This window comes from Aythya ferina (genome assembly GCF_964211825.1).
Source record: "Aythya ferina genome assembly, chromosome: 4".
In the NCBI taxonomy this organism is placed as follows: domain Eukaryota; kingdom Metazoa; phylum Chordata; class Aves; order Anseriformes; family Anatidae; genus Aythya; species Aythya ferina.
Window position 1 is genome coordinate 41,088,894 of NC_140300.1, and position 27,013 is coordinate 41,115,906.

Here is a 27,013-nt window from a genome sequence, read left to right on the forward strand (position 1 = left end):
GATAGTTATCTCTGTCTGCAGAGGCTTTTTCTGCTGTTGTGGAAGCTGGTTATTTTGTATGCTGGAAGGAACAGTTTAAGAAACGTTTCAGTGAGACATCATCTCATGGTGCTCCTACTTTAGATAAACACTGCGCCAATTTTCCAGATAAAGCCCTTCTTTAGAAATATCTTGAATGTCCCTGAAATCCAGCACTGCATGAGATTGTGCTGGAGGCAATTCCAGCATTTCCTATTTTATACTCTTTTTTACAGGAATGCAGCTCCCAACCTAGTCAAGTCTGAGATATTAATCCAGGTATAATTTATGTTTCCGGCTATGCTTTTCTTTAATCACTCTAAAAAAAACAGTAACACTCACTCACATACTCTAAGTATTTAAATAACTGTGAGCCAAAGGCAACATGGTCAAACAAAAATCTACAGTGCTGCCAGGCACACAGGTCATTAATTAGAAACCCTTTGTTCCCCCAAATGCCCATTAAAATGGCAGGTCTTAAGGAATTCTGCTTCCCTTCTAATATCTAATAAATGCTAATGCTCTTCAAGCATCTTGTAACATATCCCACAAGAACCTTTCTGCAAATGACACTGCCCTGACTGGCCCTGTGAGCTACGCCAGCATTCACAGCCCTCTCTGGTGTCTGCCAGTGCTCACTGAGCCAGGAAAAAACATGGCCCCTACTCCATCCAGTCTGAGCAGGTTGCTGCTCTCCTCAACTTTTGGTTACTGCCGCCTATCTGTGGCTGTTGCACAGCACTTACAGGCTTCTAGTAACGAAACAAATCTGCCTTTAGAGCATGCATCCGCTGCACTGGTAAGAAAACAGCAGAGACCAAGAATTTTAAACTGCTGAAATTATCTCCTGCCACAACCACAAATATATATGGACAAGTATGCAAGAGTTGAGAGATCTCTACTATTCCCAGTTTTACTCCCAATTAACCTTTACAAAAAGCTAAATCAGCTTCATATCATCACCAGAGTGCAGCCAACACATGGAAAGGGTGCTGGAATCACGCTTGTCTCATTTTATTAGTATTTCATCCTGTGTTAGTTAAAAATAAATTCTGTAATGTGCTATTAATGTGCTGCTACTAACAGCTTAAATATAATCAATAAAACACAAAAGCCGCAATTAAACAACAAAAGTAATTTTTAGAAATTATCGCTGCCTAGCTACAGGCTTCACTTGTTATCTCATTAATATACACAGGGGGCAGAGTTGGCTTCTGCACTGTTTGTGTACTACTAGATTAATGATATCCTTCCTACTCTTACAGCATGGCTAAAGCAAACAATTAGCAAAACTGCTTTAAACTATTATGGTTCATTTTTGCTCCTTGCATGAATATTTCAGGACAGCAGATAGGAGATTCAAACAAAGCTAAAGGCATGTGAGTGCAGGCCAGCAACTGCACTTGTCAGACAAGTATTTGTATCAATGCAGACAGAATATTTTGCTGCATGAAATAATAAATGACATTTTCTCAGGTATGGAAAACAGCAATGAAACATCTGCAGAATACTGTAAAAAATTAAAATGTGATAACCCATGGTAAGATAAAATTAGTCACAACTAATGGAATTAAACTGGAAAAAATGTCAGTTTTACATTGGTCCAATAATGTTCTCTCATGTTCAGGAGAGTTAACAATTAAAGAAGTAACAGACAACTCAAGGGCAAGGAAAGAGTTATCTGCCAAACATTTGTTTTCCTAAAGAGGAGTTATTTTATTCACAAAGTTTCCTCTCTTCCCCTTTCATTCAAATGATTAGCTGCATATTTGTACTACGGAATACTAGCTATAAATAATACATATTTTTAAAAGTAAACATGTCAGATCATAGTAGAAGGATTAGAACATCATTCACTAAAACACTGAATCTTTTTTTTTGTTTTTTAATTCTATACATGTATCTATAGGAAAACAAACAAACAAATAAAAAACCCAATTTAAGTATTTGCAGAATTCAGAGTGTTCCAAAAATTATTTAATCTCTAGTAACTTTGTGTCTGAAACAGGTGTCAAATTTAAGTTAGCCACCAACATATATACATGGCAGTTCAGGAGAACAGCATTTTAAGTTCATTGCTTAATCGCTACTGCTATCTATATAAACAAGGAAACTAACAAAAAGGGACTTTTACCTCCAAAATAGCAAAGCACGCAGTCGGTATTTTATCACAGGAAACAAGTAGAAAATAAAGGAAGCAGCCTGAATATAGCAGTGGGTGCAGGTTAATCACTTATTTAGTGGTGCACTTTTCACTTTTTTTTTTTTTTTTTAAATAGCTTTCTTGTGTTCACTGAGCCTATAATAAATGCATTGATGTCTAGTGCTAAATGTATATTTAAACCACATTGGGTAGTGTGCTGAAGCCAGAAAAATCTCCCCTGTGCAAAGTTTTGCCCTCCTCATTCTATTTTACTTTCAGTTGCTTTGGAGGTAAAGCAACATGCACCGAGCTGAATCCTTTAAAAGGCAACGTGCCATATACTCCCTGACCTGCAGTGTCAAGCATCCAGGTATCAAACTTCACAGCCCAGGCTTCCCGTAGGTATAAAGAACATCCCCAGGATGATTCAGAACCCCTAAATTAGGTAGTTACCCATCCTCCAAGGTCTGTACTAGGAACACAAATTCTTAATCCAGATATTCAGATGAAAGACACCTGTAGTTTTATGATAAAAACTGCTTGATTATGAGTGTTTACAGGGAGTTCAAAAAGCTTTGTAAAAGGCTTCTCCAACAGCTAATTGCCCACTTAGCCATTCCCCACCTTTACAAAGCTTTAAAATCTGCAGCTCATACATGGGGCTACCACTACATCGTTTACAAAATGAACCACACAAACCTCAGATTCCTTTTCCACTCCATAAACACTGTCAAACATGATGCCTAAAAGCATAAGCTTTCAAGCTCACTTGACTACAGACTATTTTTAAAGGACAGTCTTGATTTTTTTCTGTAATGTGAATAAAGGGAAAAAAAAGATTTATGACAAAGCAATTATCTGTTTTGGGCTATGTTACAATGCGGTACAGAACATTAAGTTCTGCAACAAGACTAAATATCTTTTTATTTCTGTTTTAGCATTCCATAGCCAATGGAGTGTGGATAGCAAGTTTAAAGTTTTTATTTTTGCCATAAAAGATCATTTGACTTTTTCTCTCCATTGCAACACATATTTCATTTAATAAACTTTAAAATAAAAACTACTAAAATACTGCTCTATTCAAGGATTACAACTCAGAGGGGGTTCATTTAGTTCCATTAGTTTTAGCATCTGTGTTTTAAGTTGCAGATTGTTTCAAAAATGGCTATTGAGGTAATGCACTGCTTCATTTACAAAGGAAATTGGATGCTTAATACATTTTGCAATGCAATAGTAACAAAGTGGTAGCACTTGCATAAAGCAGCCCACTGTAATACCGGGTTTTGATCCTATCTGGGAAAAGGTCTTCTGACTTGTGCTGAGCCAGCATGTCGTTACTCCATCTGGCTGTGTCTTGTCATGCAGTGAAGTCCACACAACAAATAGCCATGTTTGGGAAGGGTTGTTACTGTATCTGTGCCTAGAAAAGCCAAATTCGTCAGGAGAGGATGCTTATGAATTTAACTAATTGCAGAGATTGTTTGTGGAGAACAGATTGGCCCAAGCAAACCGAGCACAGCATCACAAACCTGCACTCTCTTATGTGCTGCTGATATGGCCACTTGGAGAGGGGGGACAGGATGGGCGCAACAGAAACCTCACCCTCATGGCCCTAGACAATATTTGTTGGTGTTGACTCTGCTAGAGCCACCCCAGTTTTATTTCAGGGGAAAGACGTGTGTCAGAAAGTATGAGATGTGCGTGGCACAAGGTGGTATTTCAGAAAAGACACATGCCCAAATTCTTTGAATTTGAAAGAGATGGTAGCAGTTATCACCACAGCACCCACCGGGCTGCACAGCTGCACTTGTGAAACACTTTTGTGAGTTTTGTTTTGCAAATCCTTTTAATTGGTTTGATCATTCTCTGCTTCAAATAATCAGTCTCTGTCGTACTAACTCGTTATTTCCTATAATTATCACATCACGTTAGTCGCAATGCTTTTCTTCATCTGGGTACATATTTGGTTTGGTTTGATTCGATCCTAAGATACACAACCAAATTAAAAATGTTTTTACTATATTAACTGCAACAACAGGCAAAGAAGAAAATGACAATTTTTCATCTGCTTAAGAGGCAGTCTCAGAATAGGCCCAGGTCTTGGAGATACCTGTACTGTGTCTGAGCACTATTATAAGCATGAAGGAGAGAATCAAAACTGTGAGTTCAAGTTCATTACCACCTCATTGCAAGTTTTACCTTAGAATTAAACTTGAGACCGAAATAAGTTTTGTTATCCCTATTGTGCTGAACAGAGGATGATTCTTTCTGACAGCAGGGAGAATGATTGCCTTCAGGACTGAAAACAGAATTCAGATACCACTGTGCAAAATAAATTCAAAAAAATCAGCTTATACTACAGACACTTTTATGGACTGCTGTGCTATGTGTTTGCTCAGCACCCTCTTGCCAGTGAATAGCTGTTGTCTGAAAGTGAGGAAAAACTGTCTGATTTGAAAAGTGCTCGTGCACTGAGGTTTCGTTATCCTTCCTGAAACACCGAGAACAACACCTGTATCACATTATAGCAACAAGTGGCTGAATTTTCCCAGTAATTCTATGTCAGCAAAATCTTCATCCACAAACAAGCATCTATATCTCAGGACAGTAAAGCTGTGAGGCAACATAGAGCTTGAAGGTCTGAAGTCTTTTATCTAACTTCTAATGGCTGGTCAAAGCACGCAAAACAATCAGGAAACAGTGACACAGGAAAAAAAAAAATCTCTAAAAACCATTTCTTGTTTTTTACTAATATTTTAAAAGTTTGTAAGCCATATTTGAAAATTCATTAAGTCACCTAAGAAAGCAGCAATACGTGACAAAATGCACCGCTTCCTACATTTTCTTGGAGTATTTATGTCTGCATGTGTTATACCATACAGACCACTGTACTTAGGACAAATCTCTGCTGTATGCAATGTTACCCTGTTAAGCACCAGGAAAAAGTGATTTCAGTCCTCTTCAAGCAGAAAAATCTCACAGGTCTTCAATCTACCAGATTACACATTATGCCCAGCCTGACAATTAATGGCTTTTGTTACAGAGATACTCTAGTGTATCTATAAAGCAAAGAAAGCATGAAGCACAAAGCCATATCCACCCTGGAGGCTTCATGAAATAACTGTTTTTCCTTCAAGAAACAGCAACTTGCAATGAAAATGCAAGACAGTACCTTACAGAGTACAGCATGGCAGGTTAACCAGGAAAACAACCCTACAGGAATAAAAATGAATACCCATCTAACTAGGCAGCACCTCTTGGCTACTTCCAGTGCACGAGAGGAAAAAGAATAGCAGAAGTCTTTGATGTGCAAGTTCACTTCAGGAATGAATTCAAGTAGCATCTTTACATGGCAAGCTATATTAGTCTGTGTAACAGAAATGTCAAACTGTATTTAAAGCAATTGTCTATAAATTTGCTGATAACGCCACTGTAGCAGCAAACGCTTACAAAGAAAGAGGACAGGGAGCAAGTTTCCCCCCTAGGCAGCAGCAGCAGAGTAAGACAGAGACAGGACGTTCTTCAGTGCGGTGCTGAGGAAGGACCAGCGCCAACACTTGGGCAGTACATACCACGGTTTGGCAGTGCCAGCACCACTGCATGCAGGACTGCCACGTCAACGCAAAAAAAAACAGAAGAGAATGCAAAATGTTATTAATGTGCATAGCAGTGGATATCAGTAAGGCAATGAACCTTATAAGCGTTGCTACTGCACATTCAGGGGCAGGGACACAACTGCTGTTTTAAATAAGGGAGACAATGAGAAGAGCCTCTGTTTAATAAAAAGTAGATCCAAATTCAACGTCCAACAAAGGAAAGGACTATATGGTCATGAGTAGATAATTAGACATCTCTACTCCATCATTTTCCCACTGAAATGCAAAAAAGATAGCAGTGCATTTCTTTATGTCACCTTTTGCTGGTCAATTAGAAACTTTTCAAATCAAAAATGTTTCATAGATAGAAGTGTCTAAACATTTGCTCACATCTAAGCTCTTTGCCTATTCCTGTTACATTTAACCGGTGATTATTAAATGAAAGGCAGTTAGTATGTATGAAATTTGCCACGTTAGTAGTTGCTACATTGGTGGGAAAATTGAGAATACAATAGAAACTGATAAGGATAAAGTAGTAGAAAGCGTCTCTCTTCCTTCGGGAAACAAACTCACATCTTTCTGGTTATAAGCTCTTAAATGAGAGAGATGAACTCTTTGAAATATCTAGCAATACAAAGAAGTAGCAACGTGAAAGTAGGAAAGAGCATATTCTTAAGTGCACACTGATGACAAGATAAGATGAAACAGCAAACACTGAACACGTCAAAGATTTAAAAAGACCTCATGAATAAGTATTCAGAACTGTTCTAGTCAGTGTTATCGAAACAGAGAATTCCAGAGTCAATCCATGGATTGTTGAATTACTATTGTAAATGTTCATCTTTTAAACACTACTTTGGTCATTTTGAAACGAGCCAATAATGCTTCTGACAGAGTGCCAGCTTAGCCATTTTTATTAGCTTTCCTTAGGCATTCAATGCAACTGCCATTTTATTACATAAAATAAACTTAGAAAACAGATCGTGCCAGTCTTGGTTAAACTAAGCAAACAGCAACAATAACCACCACCTCCACCAGGCTAAAAGCATTGATTTTTTATTTCCTGGCTGAAATGCCTTATGAAAAAATTTGCTCAAACACTTCTCGTGGACATTCCCATCTTCTGCTTATCACAAGACGACAAGGCATTTTATCGGAGGTTGTTCAGCAAACCTTTCCATTGCTGGATTATATTCTGTAGATGCTCTACCATCAACAATTAGTTATGAGTTATAAATTGATTTAAATAAAAATTGACAACTTTGGAGCAGTGATTTTTGCAAAATGTGTATGAAACAAAACATAATTTTGACAAGAATGATACATTTCCACTGGACCTGCCAGTTTACTCAAAAACACAAACTGACAATCAGATGATCCTAAGCCAGGATCTTTCATATAAAATACGTGACCAGATTGCTCCTCAACCCATTTTTTGAAGAATCTAAACACGTTCTTCATATCTGACAGTGCTGACTGTTGTGTGGAGAGGGCTTGTGACTGATGAGATATTTTTTTTATTTTTAAAACCAAGTGCAAAGTCACTGCTCTGTTGCTGCTAATTAGCTGCTGCCTTTTTAGCCTCTCTTGCTACAGCAGCAAAGGTCACATGCTAGTGGCTGGTGTGACGGGAAGGATCCCAGCAGCCTTTAAGCACGTTGACTGAGGTCAGCAGAAGTCAGATGAGGGACAAGAAACCTCAAAAATGACATTCTCACTCACTAGTGTTAGGAAATACACGGCCAAGATACAGAGACATTGTCATGCAGCGAGTCTGTAGCATGAGTTTGAAGCTGCTTATAAATCTGAAAACCCATGTGATTAATGAGAGGAGCAGAAAGAAAAGATTCTTTACAAAGGCCTGACTGTGAAAAAGCTTCAGTTGGGCCTTGAACACTTGTTTCCTAAAAGAAGCCTACAGACCATGAAAGAATACAGAAAACTACCCTCTGCCCCCCCCCAACAAGAGATCCAAATCTGACCTCCTCCTCCTTCACGGAGCTAACCATATCAGTGCAGTATGCTTGACTCAGCCCTGTTGATAACAGTATTTACATTAAAATTACAGATGCAATAATTCAAACATTCTCAAACTACTCCCGGATGTGCTATTTTCTTTATTAAAAAAAAAAAAAAAAAAGAGAGAGACAGACCACAAATAACCGACTCATAAAAGAACTGCGACACCACGCGTATCACAATACTATGGAATCTTTCTGATAGGATAAGTGAAGCTCTGGAGTACCACAGATGGGTGGGATCTCCCTCCTTCCCTTCACTAACAGTGATCTAATTAGCATGCTGGGTCCTACACCCTAAATATTTCATCCCTGTTGCAGGGAAAAGCGATTTCCTTCCTGCCCTCTGACCTTCCCAGTCAATGGGACTTTACCCTCAGCTAACCTTGGCCCGGGATCCCAGGGCCTTGCATGGGTGGAAACTCTGCTCTGGCACCTTCCCAGGGTGCTGGGAGCACAGCCATACCAGTGATCTTGGCATCAGGTATGTTTAGAGTCACAACACTTCTACAGGATTGCAAAGTCCCAGGAATGCAGAAACCACTGTTATAAGGAGTCAGCTGCTGAGTGATCTGGCAGTGCAGCAGACCAAAGGAAAAAAAAAAAGGCATGGAAGAAAACTGGAAAACGCTAGATGAGAAGAGTAAGATGATTGTTTGAGTGGGGAGTATTCCTACAGAAGAAACTAAGTTGGATGATGGGATTAAGGAGCCTAAAACAAGAGTAAAAATAGACCTGTTACCTGCACCCTGCATAAGCCAACTAGAGCTGTAGCCTGACACTGCATCATCTTTGCCCTGAAGAAATGCAGTCTTCTTTTACAAAACACCCTTTCCAAAACAGCAGCTAGTCGCTGCTCTTTTCTGCATCCTCTCCAACTTCTCTACAGCCTGTACTGTCTGGGACTGCAGGAAGGATACCAGCTCTGCCTGCCAATATTATATTATTCTGACAATAATATAGTTTCAGAGACAGATAAATTCTTGAAGAGATTGAATCCATGATAATTTTAACTAGCTATTGTATACTATTACTACCCACTTATTCTCCTCATTTCCTGCTCCTTTCTTATCTGAATTTTAGGTTTTGCAGTGCTGTTTTTCCTCAGAGCTTTAGCTGTGCATGGTCAAAGCCAGGGTAATTCAGCTGTGGCTCATGGAGATTTAACAGGCAATAAATATGCATGCAGGACTTCTCCTACACAATCCCTCGGAAAATGTTAACAGAAATGAAATATAATAGGAGAAAAAAAAGTATTACTCACTCTGGTGAGTAAAATGCATCTGCTTTCTGATTTCAGGTAAGGGAGTCCTTCACTGAAGTTCTGAATAAGGAACAGCAGAAGTACTCAAGTACAGTACTACATGAGAAAGCAGATTTATTGGAAAAGGCCTTGTTGACTATTACGTTAAAAAAAAGAGTGATCATAGTGTGTACCTGGTAATTATGCACCTTTTACACTGTGCTGAATAATTAAAATACTCAGAAGGCATAGCTCAATCCCCCACATTCATTTGGGTCAAGATATGGTAAACACTAATATGGGCTAGGTAAGAGAACAGTACTATGTCAATGTTTCAGTGAGAAAAAAAAAGTACGAATTAGAGCAGAACAATTCAGAGTAGTTTTTGAGTGGAATGCCATTAAATCTGGTTCTCCTTTGAAGAAAGGTGTCATCATACACACATGCTCGGCCACAGGCCAAGAACTCCCTTCAATAAAAAAAAAAATCATAGAAAATCAAACCTTCTTTCTTGTTGCCACAAAGCTAAACAAATATAGCCAAACATTTTCTTTTTCAATGGAAAAGGAGGTTGTTTTATTTATATATATATATATTTTTGGTGTAATACACTGCAATTAATATATGCACATGTTTTGCTACTCAGTAGTTTTACCTTCTGGTCCCTGAGTCTTCCAGAAGGACCCACCTTCCCTATGTTAGCAATGAAGGAGCAGCAGGTGCATTTCAACAGCTCACCCACCTGACTCTGGTGGCAAGATTTAGAGACAATACGCATTGCTTTTGGTATTACCTTCCCTCCATGGTCTAACAGGAAAATTAAGCATTTACTTCTACCTACCTAAAATTTAAGTGCTTCAGTGAGGTAGCCTAGGTCATATCTTTAAATATTCCTTGCAAAGAGTGGCAAAGGTTTTTACTGTTTTCCCTTGAACACTCCCTCCCTCCCCTGTGATTAGCTCAATATTAGAATATTATTACAGGTTCCAGGGGAAGGGCATCTGTAATTCCCATTACACAATGTTTTCCATTAATATTATACTTCCAATTGTTAGTTCATTTTGAATGGTGAAAATTTGAGCTTACAATGTTATGTAAAGAAGAAAAAAAGTAGCTTTTTTATGATTACTGGAGTTGGATTTGGTATTCTGCACCAAGGTAATAAAGGTATGAGAGATCTAACTATTGTAAGAGCCTGCTCCGGCAAGAATCTCAAATCACCTCTTCCTAACAAGGACTTGTTAAAATTCAGCAGGTACATGTTTTGAGGGTTCAATCTACGCTAAATGCCTGCCAAGTGAAGGGGTCAGACAAAGCTTTTCCTTGCTGTTCTTCTCCCTGGCAGACGGTGACTGCTGCAACATGAAGCAAAGGCAATGAGGCAGGGGGACTGTCTCTGCTGCTCTCTCAGTAGTTGTTACTGCAGCCAGTGTCTGAGCTCTGAAGAGGAGAAAGACAAGGAGAGCCACACATGCAGAGGAAGGAGAAGCAACCAGGGGGAAATACTTCAGCAATAGTCTGGTAAAAATGAGGAAGGAACGTGAGAAAAGCCTCACAAGAGGGTTCTCAGGACTCTGACTGGGGTTTCAGAGGGGCGGAAATTAGTGCTTGTAAGAAGCCAGAAAAATCAAGTACAGGAGAAATAAAACTTCTGTAGTTAGCTAGAGAATATCGCCCTGCAAAACGTGGACTTGACCATCTGGACCCAATCTATGAAATATAAACAAAACATGTAAGACTACATTGTAAAACAACCTCTAATTTTGCTTAATTTTCCCATGTAGAAGTATGTAACTCACTGATAACTTTCATGAGCCTTTTGTAGTGTTTGCATTTCCTTTTTTTTTCTTGCTCTTTTCCCTCTCAAGTCTTAAAAAAAAAAAAGTATATATATATTTTTAAACATCATAATGATTAAAGTTCCAAAATTAAGTACATGCGTTATAAAGCTTTAAAATTAATAAGGCCTGCTCAAGCTATTGCTTGACACTCTGCAATGGTTGTCTGTAACTCTCTTTCCAGCAGGGCGCTCAGAACTCAACCTCCATTCTAGAGGAGTACAAGAAGGTGCGAATTGCATTGATTCTTTTTTACATCTTGTTGCCTACTTCTATCCATTTTATTTTCTTTCCTGTCAGATGCAATGCACACTCTTGCTATGGAAAACAAATAGTAATTTGGTTTTTGAAAAAAATTTGATGGTTGATTCAATGCATCAAAATTGGACCTTCTTGTTAATTAATGCCAGGCCCTTTTCAATACCTTAGGTAATGTACATCTTTCCATCTGAAGTTTGTACCTCTAAATAAAAGTTACATTTCTGAAGAACTGCAGACTGATGGAAAAAATATATGTTGGAAGATAGGTTCTCCCTTAAAAGTTTTGTTTATACTAAGCCAAGATTCTCAGAAAAAAATGTTGGAGAAGGTCTGATGGGCTACGGACTGAAAAGGTTAGAGGAGAACACGTGCTTCTTCTGCATAACCACTGCATAACTACTGCTACAAGCTCACAGGGACAGGGGGAAGGCTTGGAGAAAGGTCAAGGAAGGTCTGCACACGGATCCCAGCCTCTCATCCTGTCACTTTGCTCCTGCTTCCTAGACCATAGGAGTCACAACGCTGTTTGGCATACGCCCTTGCATGGCAAAGGTCTCTCTACTTGGACCTATGGCTTTCACCCAGATCACATGGAGGCTGTTACAGCTGTCTCTCCTTCTCAACTCACACGTCTTTAATATGATCTTTAAGAAAAGGTGCCCTCAAACACCTGTTTAAAAAGGAGCAATTTGCTTCATAACTAGGCCATCAAAAGTCCATACCTTGTGGCCCAGACCATTCATTCTTTGTATTTGCACTTCAATCAGATTTTTGATTGGCAATTTATCTGAAATAATCTGAAATATCCTTGGCTGGCATTTCAGATGAAAACAGTGTGTTCTATGCCAAGTCAAATTTTGTATTCAATGCCTGACAGGTATCGTGCCCTGCTAAGAATTATGACAGGGATGGATGAAAGCTTGGAGACTTCACCGTACACAGGGGATTTGTCACATCATTTGCTTGGTTTTACTTTTGAGGCATTATTGGAAATGCGCTCAAAAACCCAGAAGATTCTGAGGTTATTTGCTACCCAAGGACTTCAAAACAGACCCTGTCACCAAGATATTAACATTCAATAGGTTTGGAAAAGAAAAACATTTTATGAAACTGCTTTGTAATGTGCTGCCTACCAGGGTCCAAGGCTCCTTAAGCAGTGGCCAGCTCTAAGGAAGAAAAGTAGAATTGTGTGACAGATACTGTAGTGAACTCTGGACCATTTGTTTTGTCTCTTTGCTGTCTTCTGGAATACAGTTGACATTAAATGACAGGAAATATTTGTACATTGGTGAATGGAAAAACAAAATATTGACTGCAAAAAATGATGATTTGAAAGTGGCAGCAACATTAAAAATATGATTTCAGTATGACATGAATTGCAAGCATTTGATAAAGAAGAAATAACATATATTGATCTCCCTCATTCTGTAATATGAATGTCACTAAGATCAATGAAAGTCACAAACATACACAAAACAAATTATAGTGCGTACCACTGTGGAATAGCTGCTTCTGGTTTTACACACACTGGTACTGTAGCATCACAATGCCTACAGTTGCACCCAGAAGACAAAACCATATTTCAGATATTCTAAGTGATAAAGCCTGACTTCCTAGCATCATTTCACATTCTTCATAAGCTAAAGGGACAATTATTAGAAGGATTTTTGCACCTTTTTTTTGTTGTTGTTGTTAAAAAAGCAATAAACTCCATATAGTTGATCAGTACAAGACATGAACTGTGCTAATGAATTTGTTCACTAAATAAGAGGTACTAGCAGTATTTTCCTAAACAGCATCATACAATGGACATGAAAACAAAATGAAACATTTTAAATTGCTTCTGGTTTACTCAAAATTCACAGGCTTACAGGGACAAAAGCAAAGCCAAAAAGCAGCAGCACACAAGTCCAGCATCACCAAACTTCTCCTGATGTCAAGAATGCACAAAACCAGCAGCACATGCTTCCCTTTTACAACAGGCCCCAAAGCTGTGCATAACACTGGCAGGAAAAAAAGAAAAGCTTTACAGTTACACAGGCACCTTTATAATTTTCATATCTCAAAATTATGGCATTTCCAATAAAGGCTGCTTTTGAATCTCCATTTGCTTTTACAACTAACTTTGTTTCACCGTACTCTCTATCTCCTACTGTTAATTCTTGAAAGAAGCCCATCAAAGATCAATCCAGTCTGTTAGGATTCTGGATGCTAAAAATGATTTTTTCTTTTCGACTTGTTCTTTTGAAAGGTTTAAAAGTGATTTGCAGCAATCAGCATAAAGGAAGTTGATTGACAGAGTTTAGCAAAGTGATCTAGAAGAGATTCATCAGGGGAAAACTGCATACATTAGAAACTAAAAGGTGACCACAGTTTTTCTCCATCTCCTCTCAAAACAAAATGTATTCTTTTAGATGTGGAAAATCATTCTAAAAGCTTCTACAAATAGTCAATGGAAAGCTTAGAAAAACAGTTTTAAATAAGACTGCAATGGTAATCAAACAAAAAGAAAGGTTAAAAAGGCAAGCATTACAACAAGTAACAAACAAATCCATTGACCTTACTCACACAAACCTCAGAATCATAGCTGCCAAACTTCCCTCAAATAAAATACAGGAGATTTAGCTGAAATGCCTTTATATCTCTTCCTGTGGAAATTATGGCCTTTTTCCTCCTTGTTGCCTGACTGTTCTTTTCTTCCCAGTTTGCTCTCTCAAATTGCTTTTCCCTGCCACTCACCTTCCTTCGCCTCCCTGCAACAAGAGAGCACAGCTGGAGGGTCCTTGCTGCACTCTCTAGTCAGTGGTAGAGAGGGAGAAACAGAAAGGAAAGCCTGTAGCATTTCAAGTGCTGCTTCATAAGCACCTCCAGCCACAGATAAGTAGTGGGAAGGCACAAAGAGCCCTCCTGAAGATACAGTAACTACTGCATTCCTTAAACATTTCTAAAAAATAATTAAAAAAAAGCCCAAAGCCAGCTCCTTAAAACCGTCCAAAAAACTCTCAATGGTAATACGATGGAGTTAAATATGTGTATCCCCATCTGACATTTTCATTCTTCTGTTCTGAATATTTTTTTTAACCTATGGTTATGTGCACAGTACAATACAGACAGAGACTAGAATAGGCAAAGGATTTACTTATTTGTTTTGCTGATGGTGCGGGATAAATTTGCGTACTACTGCCGCTACTTGCAAGGCCCTTGCTTTAAATCCCGGACAATCCTACCACCCAAGTCAAAATTATTCCTTTCATTCAATGCAGCAGCTACTTCAGTTCAAGGCTGTTTTAAATTCATTTGCAGGTTATTAACAAGATAAAGCTTTTATCTGCCTAAAACTAGAGCAAAACCCCAAAATAAACATTTTTATCATGTTGCTTCAGACTCCTATACCTTTTCATTTACTTTTTAAGCTACTCCAGATTTTCTGGACTTTTCCCTGTTCTTCTGAGACTCCAATTTATTCTCACCTGCAAATATAACTAATTAGTTAATCATCTCAGCTTTCAAATCAGTTATGTGATAAAAAAAGCATGTAAAGTCCTTAACATTTTAGCCTGCAAAAACTACTATACTTCTGTAATAACAAGTTAATTTGTATATATCACAGAATGGTTTGGGTTGGAAGGAACCTTAAAGACCACCAGTTCCAACCCGCTGCCATGGGCAGGGACACCTCCCACCAGCCCAGGTTGCCCAAGGCCCCATCCAGCCTGGCCTTGAACACCTCCAGGGATGGGGCATCCACAGCTCCTCTGGGCAGCCTGTGCCAGGGCCTCACCACCCTCTGAGTAAACAATTTCTCCCGAATATCTAATCTAAAACTACCCTTTCTTAGTTTAAAACCATTATCCCCTACACTCCCCGATGAGTCCCTCTCCTGCTTTCTTGTAGTCCCCCGTTAGGTACTAGAATACATCAGGGTCTTTTTTTTTTTTTTTTTTTTTTTTTTAAATCACGTTTATATCTGTGGAATTTTTCCAGTGCTATTCTACATAATAATGTATTTCATATAATTAGTTTGCTTCTATCTGGTAACTTACTGTAATTTACATGCTGTTGTATTTATTGGAGACATAAAAGAAAAAAACATATTTGAAATGCCAACAAAAATGGAACTCAACACAGAAAACTAAGAATTTTTTCATTAATGATAAAACATATAGTTATGAAAGGCGGCACACAGGAGTCATTCACTCACTGAAATACTGCAGAGACTAAGGGATTTATGCAAGCTAATGATACATACAAAATGATACCTCAGTTTAATACATCACTGCACTAGCAGCTTGCAAAACAACTACACTTCTAAACCATCTCAGTTTTCTGCTCAATTACTCATTGCAAAAATTACATTTTTTTTTCTTTAGAATACCTATCCTTGTTAAAAGACAGAAGGATTTTGCATGTGTAAACCTACAGATTAATCTGATAATACCAAATATTAAGGTCAAGAACTATCAATTACAGACATTAAACATGATTGGTACTCAGATATGATCTTTACAAATCCAACCCACAATCGCATTGTGTATTTCACAGAAGTGCAATAAATAATTCAATTACTTCCTTGCAGGCTGACCAGAATATTTTCTGTTAGTCTTGTAGGGACTTTTGTTATATATTACTTGAATCTTGTGGATAAATCTCTTGAACTCTTACAGAATATATAATGCAACATTTGTTAATGCCAATAATGAAACAGTTTCTTTAGAGAATGTAGCACCTGGATTCATTTTATGATCAAAACTCATTTGCTTAATTGTTTTTTATTCAAAGGCTCACATGACCAAAAATCTTTACATCTTCTAATTACACATTCCTGACTATATCAGCCTTAGTTTCTTCATAGTTGTAATTTAGAATGAAATATTTTTTTTAGCACAGTAAAGATTTTTATCAAATAATAGTGGCAATCACCATGAATCCAAACCTGCTTTTATTTTTAATAACATGATCTAATGAGAATTGCCATCTGTAACAAAAGCTAATTCAGCTTCCACATTGTTGTCTAAATTTTATACGAATGTTTTAATTAGTATATAAACATTTGAAAAATATTCTAAAAAACAGAAAATAACTTTTTTATATAGAGTCACAGAATGTTGTTAAAATTTTAAGCTTTATGAAAGTCTAAGAAGTTGTTAAATGATGGCTGTTTACCTCGGTCAAATTCGACAGTCAATGGAGTGGCACTTCACAGGGTTTCACGTATAAATCTCAGAAACTGTTCATTAGTGTTAAAACATAAAATACCTTGGCATGTAGAAGTGAATCAGTAGCTGGCACGCTGCTGGTTGGTTCTCTGCTAAACCAGGACCGGGGCCTATCACGCACTTGCAACTAGCTTTAGCCAGCTCTGCAGTGTAGTTTCTGGCTCAGCTCAAAACGCAAGGGGCATGAAATAATTCTCCACATACCTTCTCATGCAATCCAGTGCCCGAATAAAGAAATCTTTGTGAAGCTGATGCTCGTCCCTCAAGATGGAGCACTGCTCCAGTGTCACTGACATGGATGTCCGGTCTTTGGCACTTTTGCAACAGGTGAAACGGACACCATTCAGCTTGCGGCAAATCTGAAACACAAGCAGATGTCAAAGGATTGCTTTTCTCTCTCCTCAGGTTCTCTACACACCTGCTGACTGTCAACATCCCACAATTCTACACCCACGGACAACTAATACAGAAAACGGTATTTCTCAAGAAGAAAGCTGCTATTAAAAGGTGGTAACTCAATTCTGAATCATGTGTCTGCTGACATATGACTTAACTGTCATTAGAGATAAATTATTTATTAGTGCTGCCTTGAGGATTTTCATATTCTAAGGATTATGGACATGCTGGCCTGACACAGTGGCACAAGAAGGTAAAAATGTTGCACTGAAAGGGACTGTAAATTTCTCTTTTGTTTTATAAATTTGCAGCCATAACACTCTACAAAAACAGGACCAGAAGATGATAGCTACTGATCAATAGCCCATTTCCAATTTGTCCAAATTAAACATCTTAAAAGCAGATCTTAATGGTCTCCATTAGGAGGACAAGCCTGAAAATAACCTGCCCACTGAGGAAAAAGAAGGCCTTATTGGTTTGAGGAGAGAGCTGCATGCAAGCTTGCCCTACAGTTGCTGTCTATGATTGTTTTTGCTCCTTTGATATTTACTGTAGCACACGTAACATTTGATCCCTCAAAAACATGCTTGAACTTTATGCATAGGTACTACACAAAAATTTCTTCATAACAAACTGTGGAGTTATTATATTTTGTTTTCTTCTGTTTCAATAGAAAGCCTTGCCTTCTGTTTTATCACCAAATATCAATTAAGACAGCACTGTGACACGTGCACCATGTTTTATATTTGGGCTGATGAGGAACAGGTTCTGTACAAAGCAGGAGAGACGTCCAGCACCCAAGTGGTCTGGTTTGGATACAAAACACAGGTCACGGAGGATGGCCCAGTTCTCCAAGCCAGAGAAACAATCAAGTCTCAATCCTGTCCCCACACCCCAGCCCAAGTGAAGCAAGAAACTGATGGTGGACACAGCATCAACCACCTACTATTCTTAGTTCTTATCATGGGTAAGCAAGATACTAAAACATCTACACTTATTTACAGGTTACCAAACCATTACATTCAATTTCCTGAAATTGAAATATAAAGCACTCATGTTAGTCTACACTATAAAAGAAAACATTGCTTCCATTTTTTCTCACTTTCTGTGACAACCACACTATGCAATTAAAGCTTAATTGTCTCAACACCTAATGAATGTTGAAAGAAAATAAAGAAAAACTTTGACAAGGCTTTTTTAGCTCAGACTTGGGAACACAGAGGACTAATTCCTCATGAGGGTACGGATGCAGACAAATCCATCTTAATACTGAAATTAAAACTTAAAACTTTCAACAGCTAAACTGTTCAGAACAATTGAACCTTAACATGAATGATTGCCATGAAGTGCTTGCTTTCACCTGACACTGACAAAATTCTAAGGGATAAGGGAACTATGACATATTTTAAGGATCCTTTCTTAGTTTAAGAAGCAACTGGTTACTGTACCAGCCCATTAGGATATACATTGGGTTCAAACAGTTTACTAGAAAAAATTGACAGAGAGCTGATGTGCCCTATTATGGGTCTATTTTTCCCCTGATATCATTTGTCCTAAGAAAAGTAACGCCCTCCCAACCAAGCTTTTCTTGCTTCTGTCCCTGGACATTACCAAAAGTAAACAGCTACAAGAATAAGGCAAGGTTACAAATTACAGTGTTTACACCTCAGCCTGAGGAAGCTTTTCAGCTAGGCCATGGAGCACTGACTTAGCATCTTTCAGGATAAAACTGGAGCGTGATCTTCATAACATTACTTCAGCAAATAAGCAGTTGTAAAAAAATCCATTAATGGCGTTCCCAGAAATTCCTCTTAAAATAAGTATCCTAGATAATACTTGCAGCCTTTCAAGGTCTTTGTGAGGATGAGCAACACCTCAGAAGTCCGGGGAATTAACTGAATCTAACTTTGAAACCAAAGAAGTATATGCTAGTAAAGGACAATCTGCGTTTTCTTTCTACAATTCAAAACTATAAAACATATTTGCTTAAAAAAATGGGAATTTGTATTGCAATTTAAATAATGTACTATAAGACTTTTTTAACGTTATTTTTTTAAGAAAGTGTCAAGTAGGGCTGATAATGCTGTGCAAAGAGTTAACTGCTTAGTTGAAGACATTGATTCTCTTGACACTCATGTCTTTTCAAGTCCATGAGTCACCACAGCTACTTGAATCAAATGAGTCCTACGCAAAAACCAGGTAACCATTCTGGATGGATGACAGCCTTTGGTTCAAGGAGGGGAGACTAAACCCCAAATCTGGGCTGACAGCACTCAACTGAAGTGCTGGAGACAGAGTCAGTTTTGAACTGAGAAACACTCTAGGCACAACAAGCAAATGGCCATAACCGCAATCTGGAGGGCTTATTTTGCATATAAATTCAATCCAAATGGCTCAATCATTCTAAAGTGGATTAAGCAGAAAACAATCCATTAAATTAAATAAGCAGATAAAAAAAATCCTTAGCTTCTGATTTCAAGAGAAATCTAGGTCAACATGATAGTCCAGCACAGATAAGTCCTCAGAATAATTCAGTTCACTAAGCAGCAGCAGTTAAAATAAATAATTAAAATGGGCAAACAGTGATCAGATGCTCAAGAAATCTAATAAGGTACAATACAACAATCTACGGTAATACCATAATATCAGAACACACAGCTTACGGTATGTGTCTTGATCGAATTTTATCCTCGCTTTTGCTCACTTCATCATATTGGGGATATAGGAAATGTCTGTTTTTCATTAATAAGCTTTATTATTAGATATTTTTATTCATGTTCCCAATGAGCACAGGTTTAAATTATTATCACTGTGATTAAATTTAAGAAGGGGATGATAAAAATGTAAAACAATGAAAACTAAAAAAGGATAGATCAATATGTTTATTTCTCCTGACATAGAGAAGAAAAGGGGTCTAGCTTAGGAAATCAAAATATACATTTAAATCTCTGTCTCATTATATTTTGGATAAGAAATGTTTGTGATATCTTTTTGTGATTTTTTTTTTTTTTTTTTAATGCAGATGTGTTCTCACCAGACTACATGCAGGTGCAGATACATATACATATCCATGTAGAAACTCACATCTCATATACTGTAACAGTGGTATCCTTACAGCTGGAAATCTGTCTTTCCAACGTATAAATCTAATATAGTATAACAGCGTGTATATCAGCAGGTTCAGAAATACCCTTCTCAAAAAGTTATGTAAATTATGTAATGTAAGAGAAATATAATAAGGGAAGGAAAAACTTGAAGCACTTATGTCCAAACAATGTTCTTCACCCATGAAATTACTTTCAGGAAATCCTGAATAGATCATAGAAGACGACTTTCTATATACAGAGATTAAGTAAATTCTATCATATGCTTTGTAGCTCAGTTTATACTATCCCAGACTATTTATCTTTTACTTCTTTGCAAAGAAACATTTCACAGTAATTGCAAAATAGACACTGCAAAAATAAAAGCTTACATTTTTATGCACAATGGATTTATACTGCAATAGCGTGTGATAATATTAACCCAAAGAAAAATTTTATTACCAATATAAAAAATTATACGTTACCAATACAGACCTAATTAATATTGTCATATTCCTATTGTTAATGAAAAGTCATGCAAAATATTATGTAATATAATGATATAATAAATGACACTTGCATCAAACATTTACTTCCCTTGAAGGATACATGCATTTGAAAGTTCCCCAAATCACACGGTTTTATTTTTCACTTTCAGTGGACATCAAAGGCTCAAGACTCTGCTTGTACAAATGGGCAGAGCCATCAAGGGTACTTTTATAAACCTAAAACTATTACCTACTTAAATCTCAGACTCCTGAAAAGCCTGATGTCTTTATATGTATCTGTTCGGGTTTGTTTGCTTGTTTTTAACATATATGTGCAAAATCACAGAATCGGGGAGAAGGGGAATCTAATGATAAAAGCAGTTTTATTGATATATATTTAAGAACAGTATTCTGCATCATACTTCAGGGCTTTCTGACACTAAAGAATAAAAGCAATGTTTATTAAATAATGTAAACCTTGGTTATTATAGACATGATTTTACACAAAAAAAGTTAGATACCATAACTGAATACTGTATAGCTCATATGAGGTGATATATTTACAGCTATACACAACCATCCAGGAAAGAGATTCTGCTTGCCCATACAGGAGATGAATGGATCTCTCAAGAAAAGGCCCTGGGGTTGTGAGGCATTGGAACACGCTGCCCAGGGAAGTAGTTGAGTCACCCATCTCTGGAGTACTCAAAAGATGTGTGGATGCAGTGCTGAGGGACATGGTTTAGTGGTAGACTTGGCAGCGCTAGGTTAATGGTTGGACTTGAACTTAAAGGTCTTTTCCAACCTAAATGACTCTATGATGGTTAAATCACAGTGACCAAGACCACCTCCCTCTTCCAATTCTGGCTAGGTCTACCAGTAAATGTAGAAAGAAGAGAGATATTCAGGAGTGGGATAAGAAGCCAACAGAACAGAAGGGTTAGAGCACCATTTCAGCATACCTACTTGAATAGTTGAGTTTTCCAGTCAAATCCTTGATATTGATTGCATTTATTACATCAGAAAGCATGCGAAAATTAATACATCATGTGAATGTATTTGAAACAAAAGATCTTACCGTTGCAGCCAGCCACATGATTTCTACATTCTTTCTCCTCTTGGCCTGGATATTTTGATGAAGATTTTCTAATAATCCCTTTAAATCATTTTGTTCTTGAAAATGCGGGAGGCCTAAAGAAAAAGAATGGTAGGGTTGATCATCATGGTAAGGTTCATGACAGTGCTGTGCTGACTGAAGAATGTGCTTATTAAAGAAGAGGTATATAATTTACAGCCTCATTTGGGAATGCAGGATGGAAAGCACTGGCAAAATATTCGGAGAATAAACAAATCTTACTTCTAAGTATGGGGTTGTCCTCCCTGAGGGCTTCACCTTGGAAAATTAAAATGTCTTCAACCTTCATCTTAAAAATGGAAGGTGAAAACGTTCATATCTTTGTTGTAGTTCTGTTCATCAACTATTACAGAAATCCATTGGAAATGGATAGAGAAATAACTGAGTATAATTAGAGCAGCTTTGATGATTTAAAAAATGTATTTATTTATTTTGAGGTGAAAATATTTTGCTTTTGTTTTCAAAAGAATGCATCTCATTTTTATTTTAAAATGATGCTTTAGTTCCTAATATAACCTACATTTACAGGTGTTAAACAGGACTTAACACCCTCATAAATCTAACAAATAATATTGCTCAGTCTGCAATGAAATGAGAATTTCATTTTGAAGTACGAAGTTATTTCAAGGTTTACCTAAAAAATGAAATTTTACCTACTTTCCCTAGTTGTGCCAAATAGGATGATGTTTTGTTAATCATACACACCTAGAGGGAATTCAATAGTAAACAATTTAATTTGCTCTTCTGTGTTGTGTATATATAGAAGGGTTTTGTTTTAAGTATTACCTTTATCTTTAGTAGTCTTGAAAACAACCAAAATCTATTTTTCTAAATGATTTGTTTTTATGTTAGGGAAATAGAAAAAAAATCAGTAGTAGTATCACCAAAATAAGTCTTAGAATCAATTGAAGCAAAATTAAACCGAATCTATTAAACCAGTCTTTTTCTGCAATTACATTGACATCCCCTACTCTAAAAAAAGCAGGATGTTCCATTTAAGAGGAAAAAAGCAAAACAAACCCCCTATGATTTATATGCAGTTTCAGGGAGTAAAAATGATGCCACTACTATAATTCAGGTCAAAATCCACTCTCCCAATCTGATCATAGCTGTAATGATCTCTCTTCTATCAACAGGCTTTTTAACTTTCATCTCTAATGAATCCCAGTTTTTCTTTTTCATAATTTATAGTGAGAAGTAATTGAAAAAAAACATTCTAAAATTGTTTAAGTTGTGCTACACATACTGTCCACACTGATAAAAGAAACAGCACCAAAACTCAAACAAACAAAAACACTATACAGGAAAGATACATTAAAACCAGCTTTGCAATAATTTTACTGATGATTGTTTGATCTGAGCATTACAATTCCTGACCATAGAATTAAACGCAGAACATATAAAAATACATCAGAACTTCTGTGACTATTATACTTATCCTGCATCTGTTCCTTGAAAACATACAGCATATGAAGAGTACTCTAAAAAGATGCTTCCAGATTATGAGAATATATCACTAGATAAACATTTTGTTGCCTCAAAGTAGCTTTCCTTTGATTCACAGCATAAAATTGATCATCTCAGAGAGATGACTTCACCACAGATAAAGCAAGATTATCCTAATTTACAGTATTGCCAAACGAGTTGTATCTTGACTGGATGTGACTGATAGCTTAAATTCTTTGTACCACAAAGCAGTATTAAGCTGTCAAATCATTCTCATGGATTATAAAGTGGAGAAGCCTCGAAGTATGAAACAGACTCATAGACTGTGTGTTGAAATATATATGCACTACTATGTGCATTATAATGCTAAGGAAGAAAACCCTTCATTTGCTTGCAGGATTTCAAAACCTTGTATGCATCTCTCTTCTCACATGGGATACTATCTTTAAACAGTGATGTTGCTGTTGGTGTTAGGTATCAAACTAGCAATACTGAGTATCAATTGTGACACAGCTTTACCTTGTTATGCTCTCAGCTGCTCAATTGAGTAAACTAAGGCATCTTTTCAATTACATGTGCTACTAAAGAACAATCATATATCTGTATTCTTACTATCATTAACTAATCGATAGAAGTGTGGTGGATGCAACAGCCTGGCCAACAGGGCTGCCAGTCCTCAAATTCTGTCTGGGTTCATGAGCTCTGTTTGTAGCTAACAGCTTTGTGACATGGGTCCTGCATTTATTTTGTAGCACAGATTTGGCATGATAGGAAACTATCTGGAAAGGTGTAACAAAGCCATCAAGGAGTCATCAATACTGAATGGCTCTCACATGGCTACAAAATCAGGGCTGCTGCTAGCTTGGATGGGGGTTTATCTTCCTAAAGGGGAATCCTCCTCTGGCAGAGCACCTTGACGAATGTGTACTCCTGCCTCTCTACTCCCCACCCCTTCACTCTCCTTCTTAAAAAGTACCCCCACCCCAAAAAAAATAAAAATAAAAAAAATCACTGAAAGGAGGTATGGGGATAGTGTAGGTGAGGGCTGGTTTAAAACACACATTTCTCCAAGCCAAAAGAGTGATATCATATAATGGCACATAGCAACCGGGAAGTGCAGTGGAACCAGAAGGTACTTCATGTTATGTAAAAATTTGGACAAAAACCAGACTCAGTTCTCAGAGGTAGAGAAAATGCAAGGGAATAATAACCAGAATAGACATGATCAGTTAGACAAGCATGGTTCTTGCAAGTCTGTACAGTCTGGAAGAAGTCCAGGAAGACTGTGCAGCACACTAATAATTCTTCTAGAAGAAGGCACTACAAGGTTTGTTCCTGTCATTGAAAAGGAGCAAATACTATATGCATGCAAATTTTACTTTTATGTAATAAGATCCGCTTACAAAGTCATAGACCTACCTTAGACCTAATTCCAGATGAGGTTAGTTTTTCAGGAAGCTTTCTTGGCAGAATTTCCCTAAACTAATTGCTAACTTACTGTATGAGATTTTCTGTAGAAATTTTCATAATATTAGAGATGTGAGTGGACTGGTGGTCATACTGCTTAGCCCTTAGGAAAAGAGCTTTCACTTCTGCCAGAATAATTAAAAAATTAAAATTTTGCTGATATAAAAGATAAGCACATATGTATATAGAGTGGCACATCAGATAAAACTACAAGTACATGTACAAATGGATAATTAGCAAAACAAAAGAACAGAAGCTGTTCTGTAAGAGGGCACAAGCTTTGCATAGGATTTTAACCAGCAGTATGTACCATGAGGAATTACAAACACGTCCTGTAGGACAACAGGTTCTTTAGGTTCAAACATGGTTACCCAAGTGGAACAGGCAGAGACCTAAATCCAAGCTATTTTAAGTCAGCCTGCACAATTTGTAAGTTTTAGGAATATAATTTAGGCATTAAGACTGCTTTAACAGGTTTATATTGATACAAATGGTCCTTTTCAGCATAGTAACAGAACGCTATGTTTATGATGCCACATATCTATAACATTCGAATGTAGGACCCATTCTAATAGAACCATGCTATTAATATCAGTGATGTTATAATGTGGCTCATTACTGAGAAATCTGTAGATACAGATGGAAGCAGTCTTCCATACCTTAACACATACTCGGGAAGAAAAGTAGAGGCAATGAGTGAAACTGATGAAAATTCCCATCGAGTACTTCTGTACAAATATAGTAACTATGGAGTGTCCTCCACTTGAATTATTAAAGAGTATATCATATTAATAATTTAAGAGCGCTGTTTGGTTCATCATTACTGCACTTCAACCTCTCTGTTGTTTTTGCTATGGCCTTGGGCCTGCAATCACTGCTGACTTCAGCAGGGATTTGAAAAGGCCCAAACTGCTCAACTTGATGGAACAAATTATGGGACTGAGGCCTACATCTAAACACAGCACATTAACATTGTGCTAATACTACTTTCTTATAATCTTTCACCTATTAAACCTTTTAAAAGCCATTTGGATATTGTATTATCTTATACTCACAGTCAGGAGGCATTTTTTCCGTAAACAAGTTGTAATACTCTTTTAGAAGTTCTAGGTTTTCCTGGTTAATGTTTTCTTGCAAAGTGGTATCTCCAAACCTATAAAATTACAGTAAAATGATGAAAAGTCTACAACATAAAGCCAAATCATCCTTCAGAATGTTTTCTATGTATAAAGAATTTGATTATTTTTTTCTAGTGTTGAATGTATTAAATTTTGTCAAATGTGCTTTGGAACTAATATTTGGGAATGAGGTAAACAACCATTGATAAGTCTTCCCAAAACATATGGACAAAGTAATTCGTTTACATACAATCATTCAATAAAGCACAAGTTCTGATTCTCTTCATGAATCTTGAATAAATGCAAGGGCTCTCTGTGAGAATTCCAAATGGGAAGAGTACAACTCCTAAATCTCTTAATATACCTGAGCAACAGCAGTAGCAGTAATTTCTACCAGAGATAGATGATATTGAAGCCACACAAGATGGAATAGAGGTAAGCGTCAGAAGAAAAACCTCCTGAAGGACTAATTTCTGCCACTGGAGTACTCTGGTCTGAGAATATTTGCTATAAATAGTCAAATTGATTAATCCTCCAGCCCTTCTCAGCCCTATGCTGCTCCTGAACTGTTAGTTATTTTATTTTCTTGTGTCTGAAACTAACGAAAAAACTCTTTCCCTGCTTTTGAACAGTGATTTCTCTATTAAGCTTCACAGAGCCACCCTTAAAGGCAGCTCTGTGCTAGCTGCCTTTAGAGACTAGCTGCCTCTGTGCTACACCTCTGTGTAGCAAGGTGGGGGTTGGTCTATTCTCCCATGTGCCTGGTGACAGGACGAGGGGGAATGGGCTAAAGTTGCGCCAGGGGTGTTTTAGGTTGGATATTGGGAAGAACTTCTTTACCGAGAGGGTTGTGAGGCACTGGAATGGGCTGCCCAGGGAAGTGGTGGAGTCACCATCCCTGGAGGTCTTTAAAAGATGTTTAGATGTAGAGCTTAGGGATATGGTTTAGTGGAGGACTTGTTAGTGTTAGGTCAGAGGTTGGACTCGATGATCTTGAGGTCTCTTCCAACCTAGAAATTCTGTGATTCTGTGAAACCACAGGCTAGCTCACTTCAGCTGCCTGCATTTAAGCTTTCTGCAGCACACAGACATCACTGGTCACACTACAGTGCTGCAGCTGGGTCAGGCAAGTGTTCTGGGGTTTCTTGCAGCAATTTAGTCTGCTGGGAACACATTGTCCATGTCCCCAATAACCTGTTCCTCACAGAAAACCCAGGCTGCATCAGGATGCCATTACAGTTTATCCACAAGCTGACTATTGCTATATGGAAAAGTATCTTTCTTTCTGAGACCAAAATTTCCACAACAGTGAAGTTTCACACATAGGTTAAAAAAAGTCTCCTGCTACTTATACTCTGATGGATACAGAAGTAAGGACAGGAGTGTTCCTTAGGCAGTTAGGACCAAGTTTCTGTGCCTCATCTTTAGAATAACGTTGAAACAAAGAAAAGGAAGACAGAGTAGAAAATGGTGCAAAACTAAAAAAAGAGGGGCATGGATAGGTAAATGAGAAATTCAGGCAGACACAAGGGGATGCAAATCAGAAG

At 37.5% G+C, this 27,013-nt stretch overlaps 1 protein-coding gene across 13 annotated transcripts in view; it reads right to left on the reverse strand.

Annotated features, from left to right (window-relative positions):
* Positions 1 to 27,013, reverse strand: part of INPP4B (inositol polyphosphate-4-phosphatase type II B) — a 303,375-nt gene that overhangs the window by 15,065 nt on the left and 261,297 nt on the right. For 12 of the 13 annotated variants that reach the window (XM_084516577.1, XM_084516572.1, XM_084516571.1 and 9 more), the window contains 3 exons: positions 25,404 to 25,501; positions 21,379 to 21,491; positions 16,538 to 16,692 (listed from right to left, as the gene is read on the reverse strand). In XM_084516577.1, the coding sequence (XP_084372703.1) occupies positions 16,538 to 16,692; positions 21,379 to 21,491; positions 25,404 to 25,501 (366 nt within the window). Of the gene's footprint in view, positions 1 to 12,806; positions 13,121 to 16,537; positions 16,693 to 21,378; positions 21,492 to 25,403; positions 25,502 to 27,013 lie in introns of those variants that run through there. The other variant, XM_084516574.1, reaches the window with a different exon arrangement.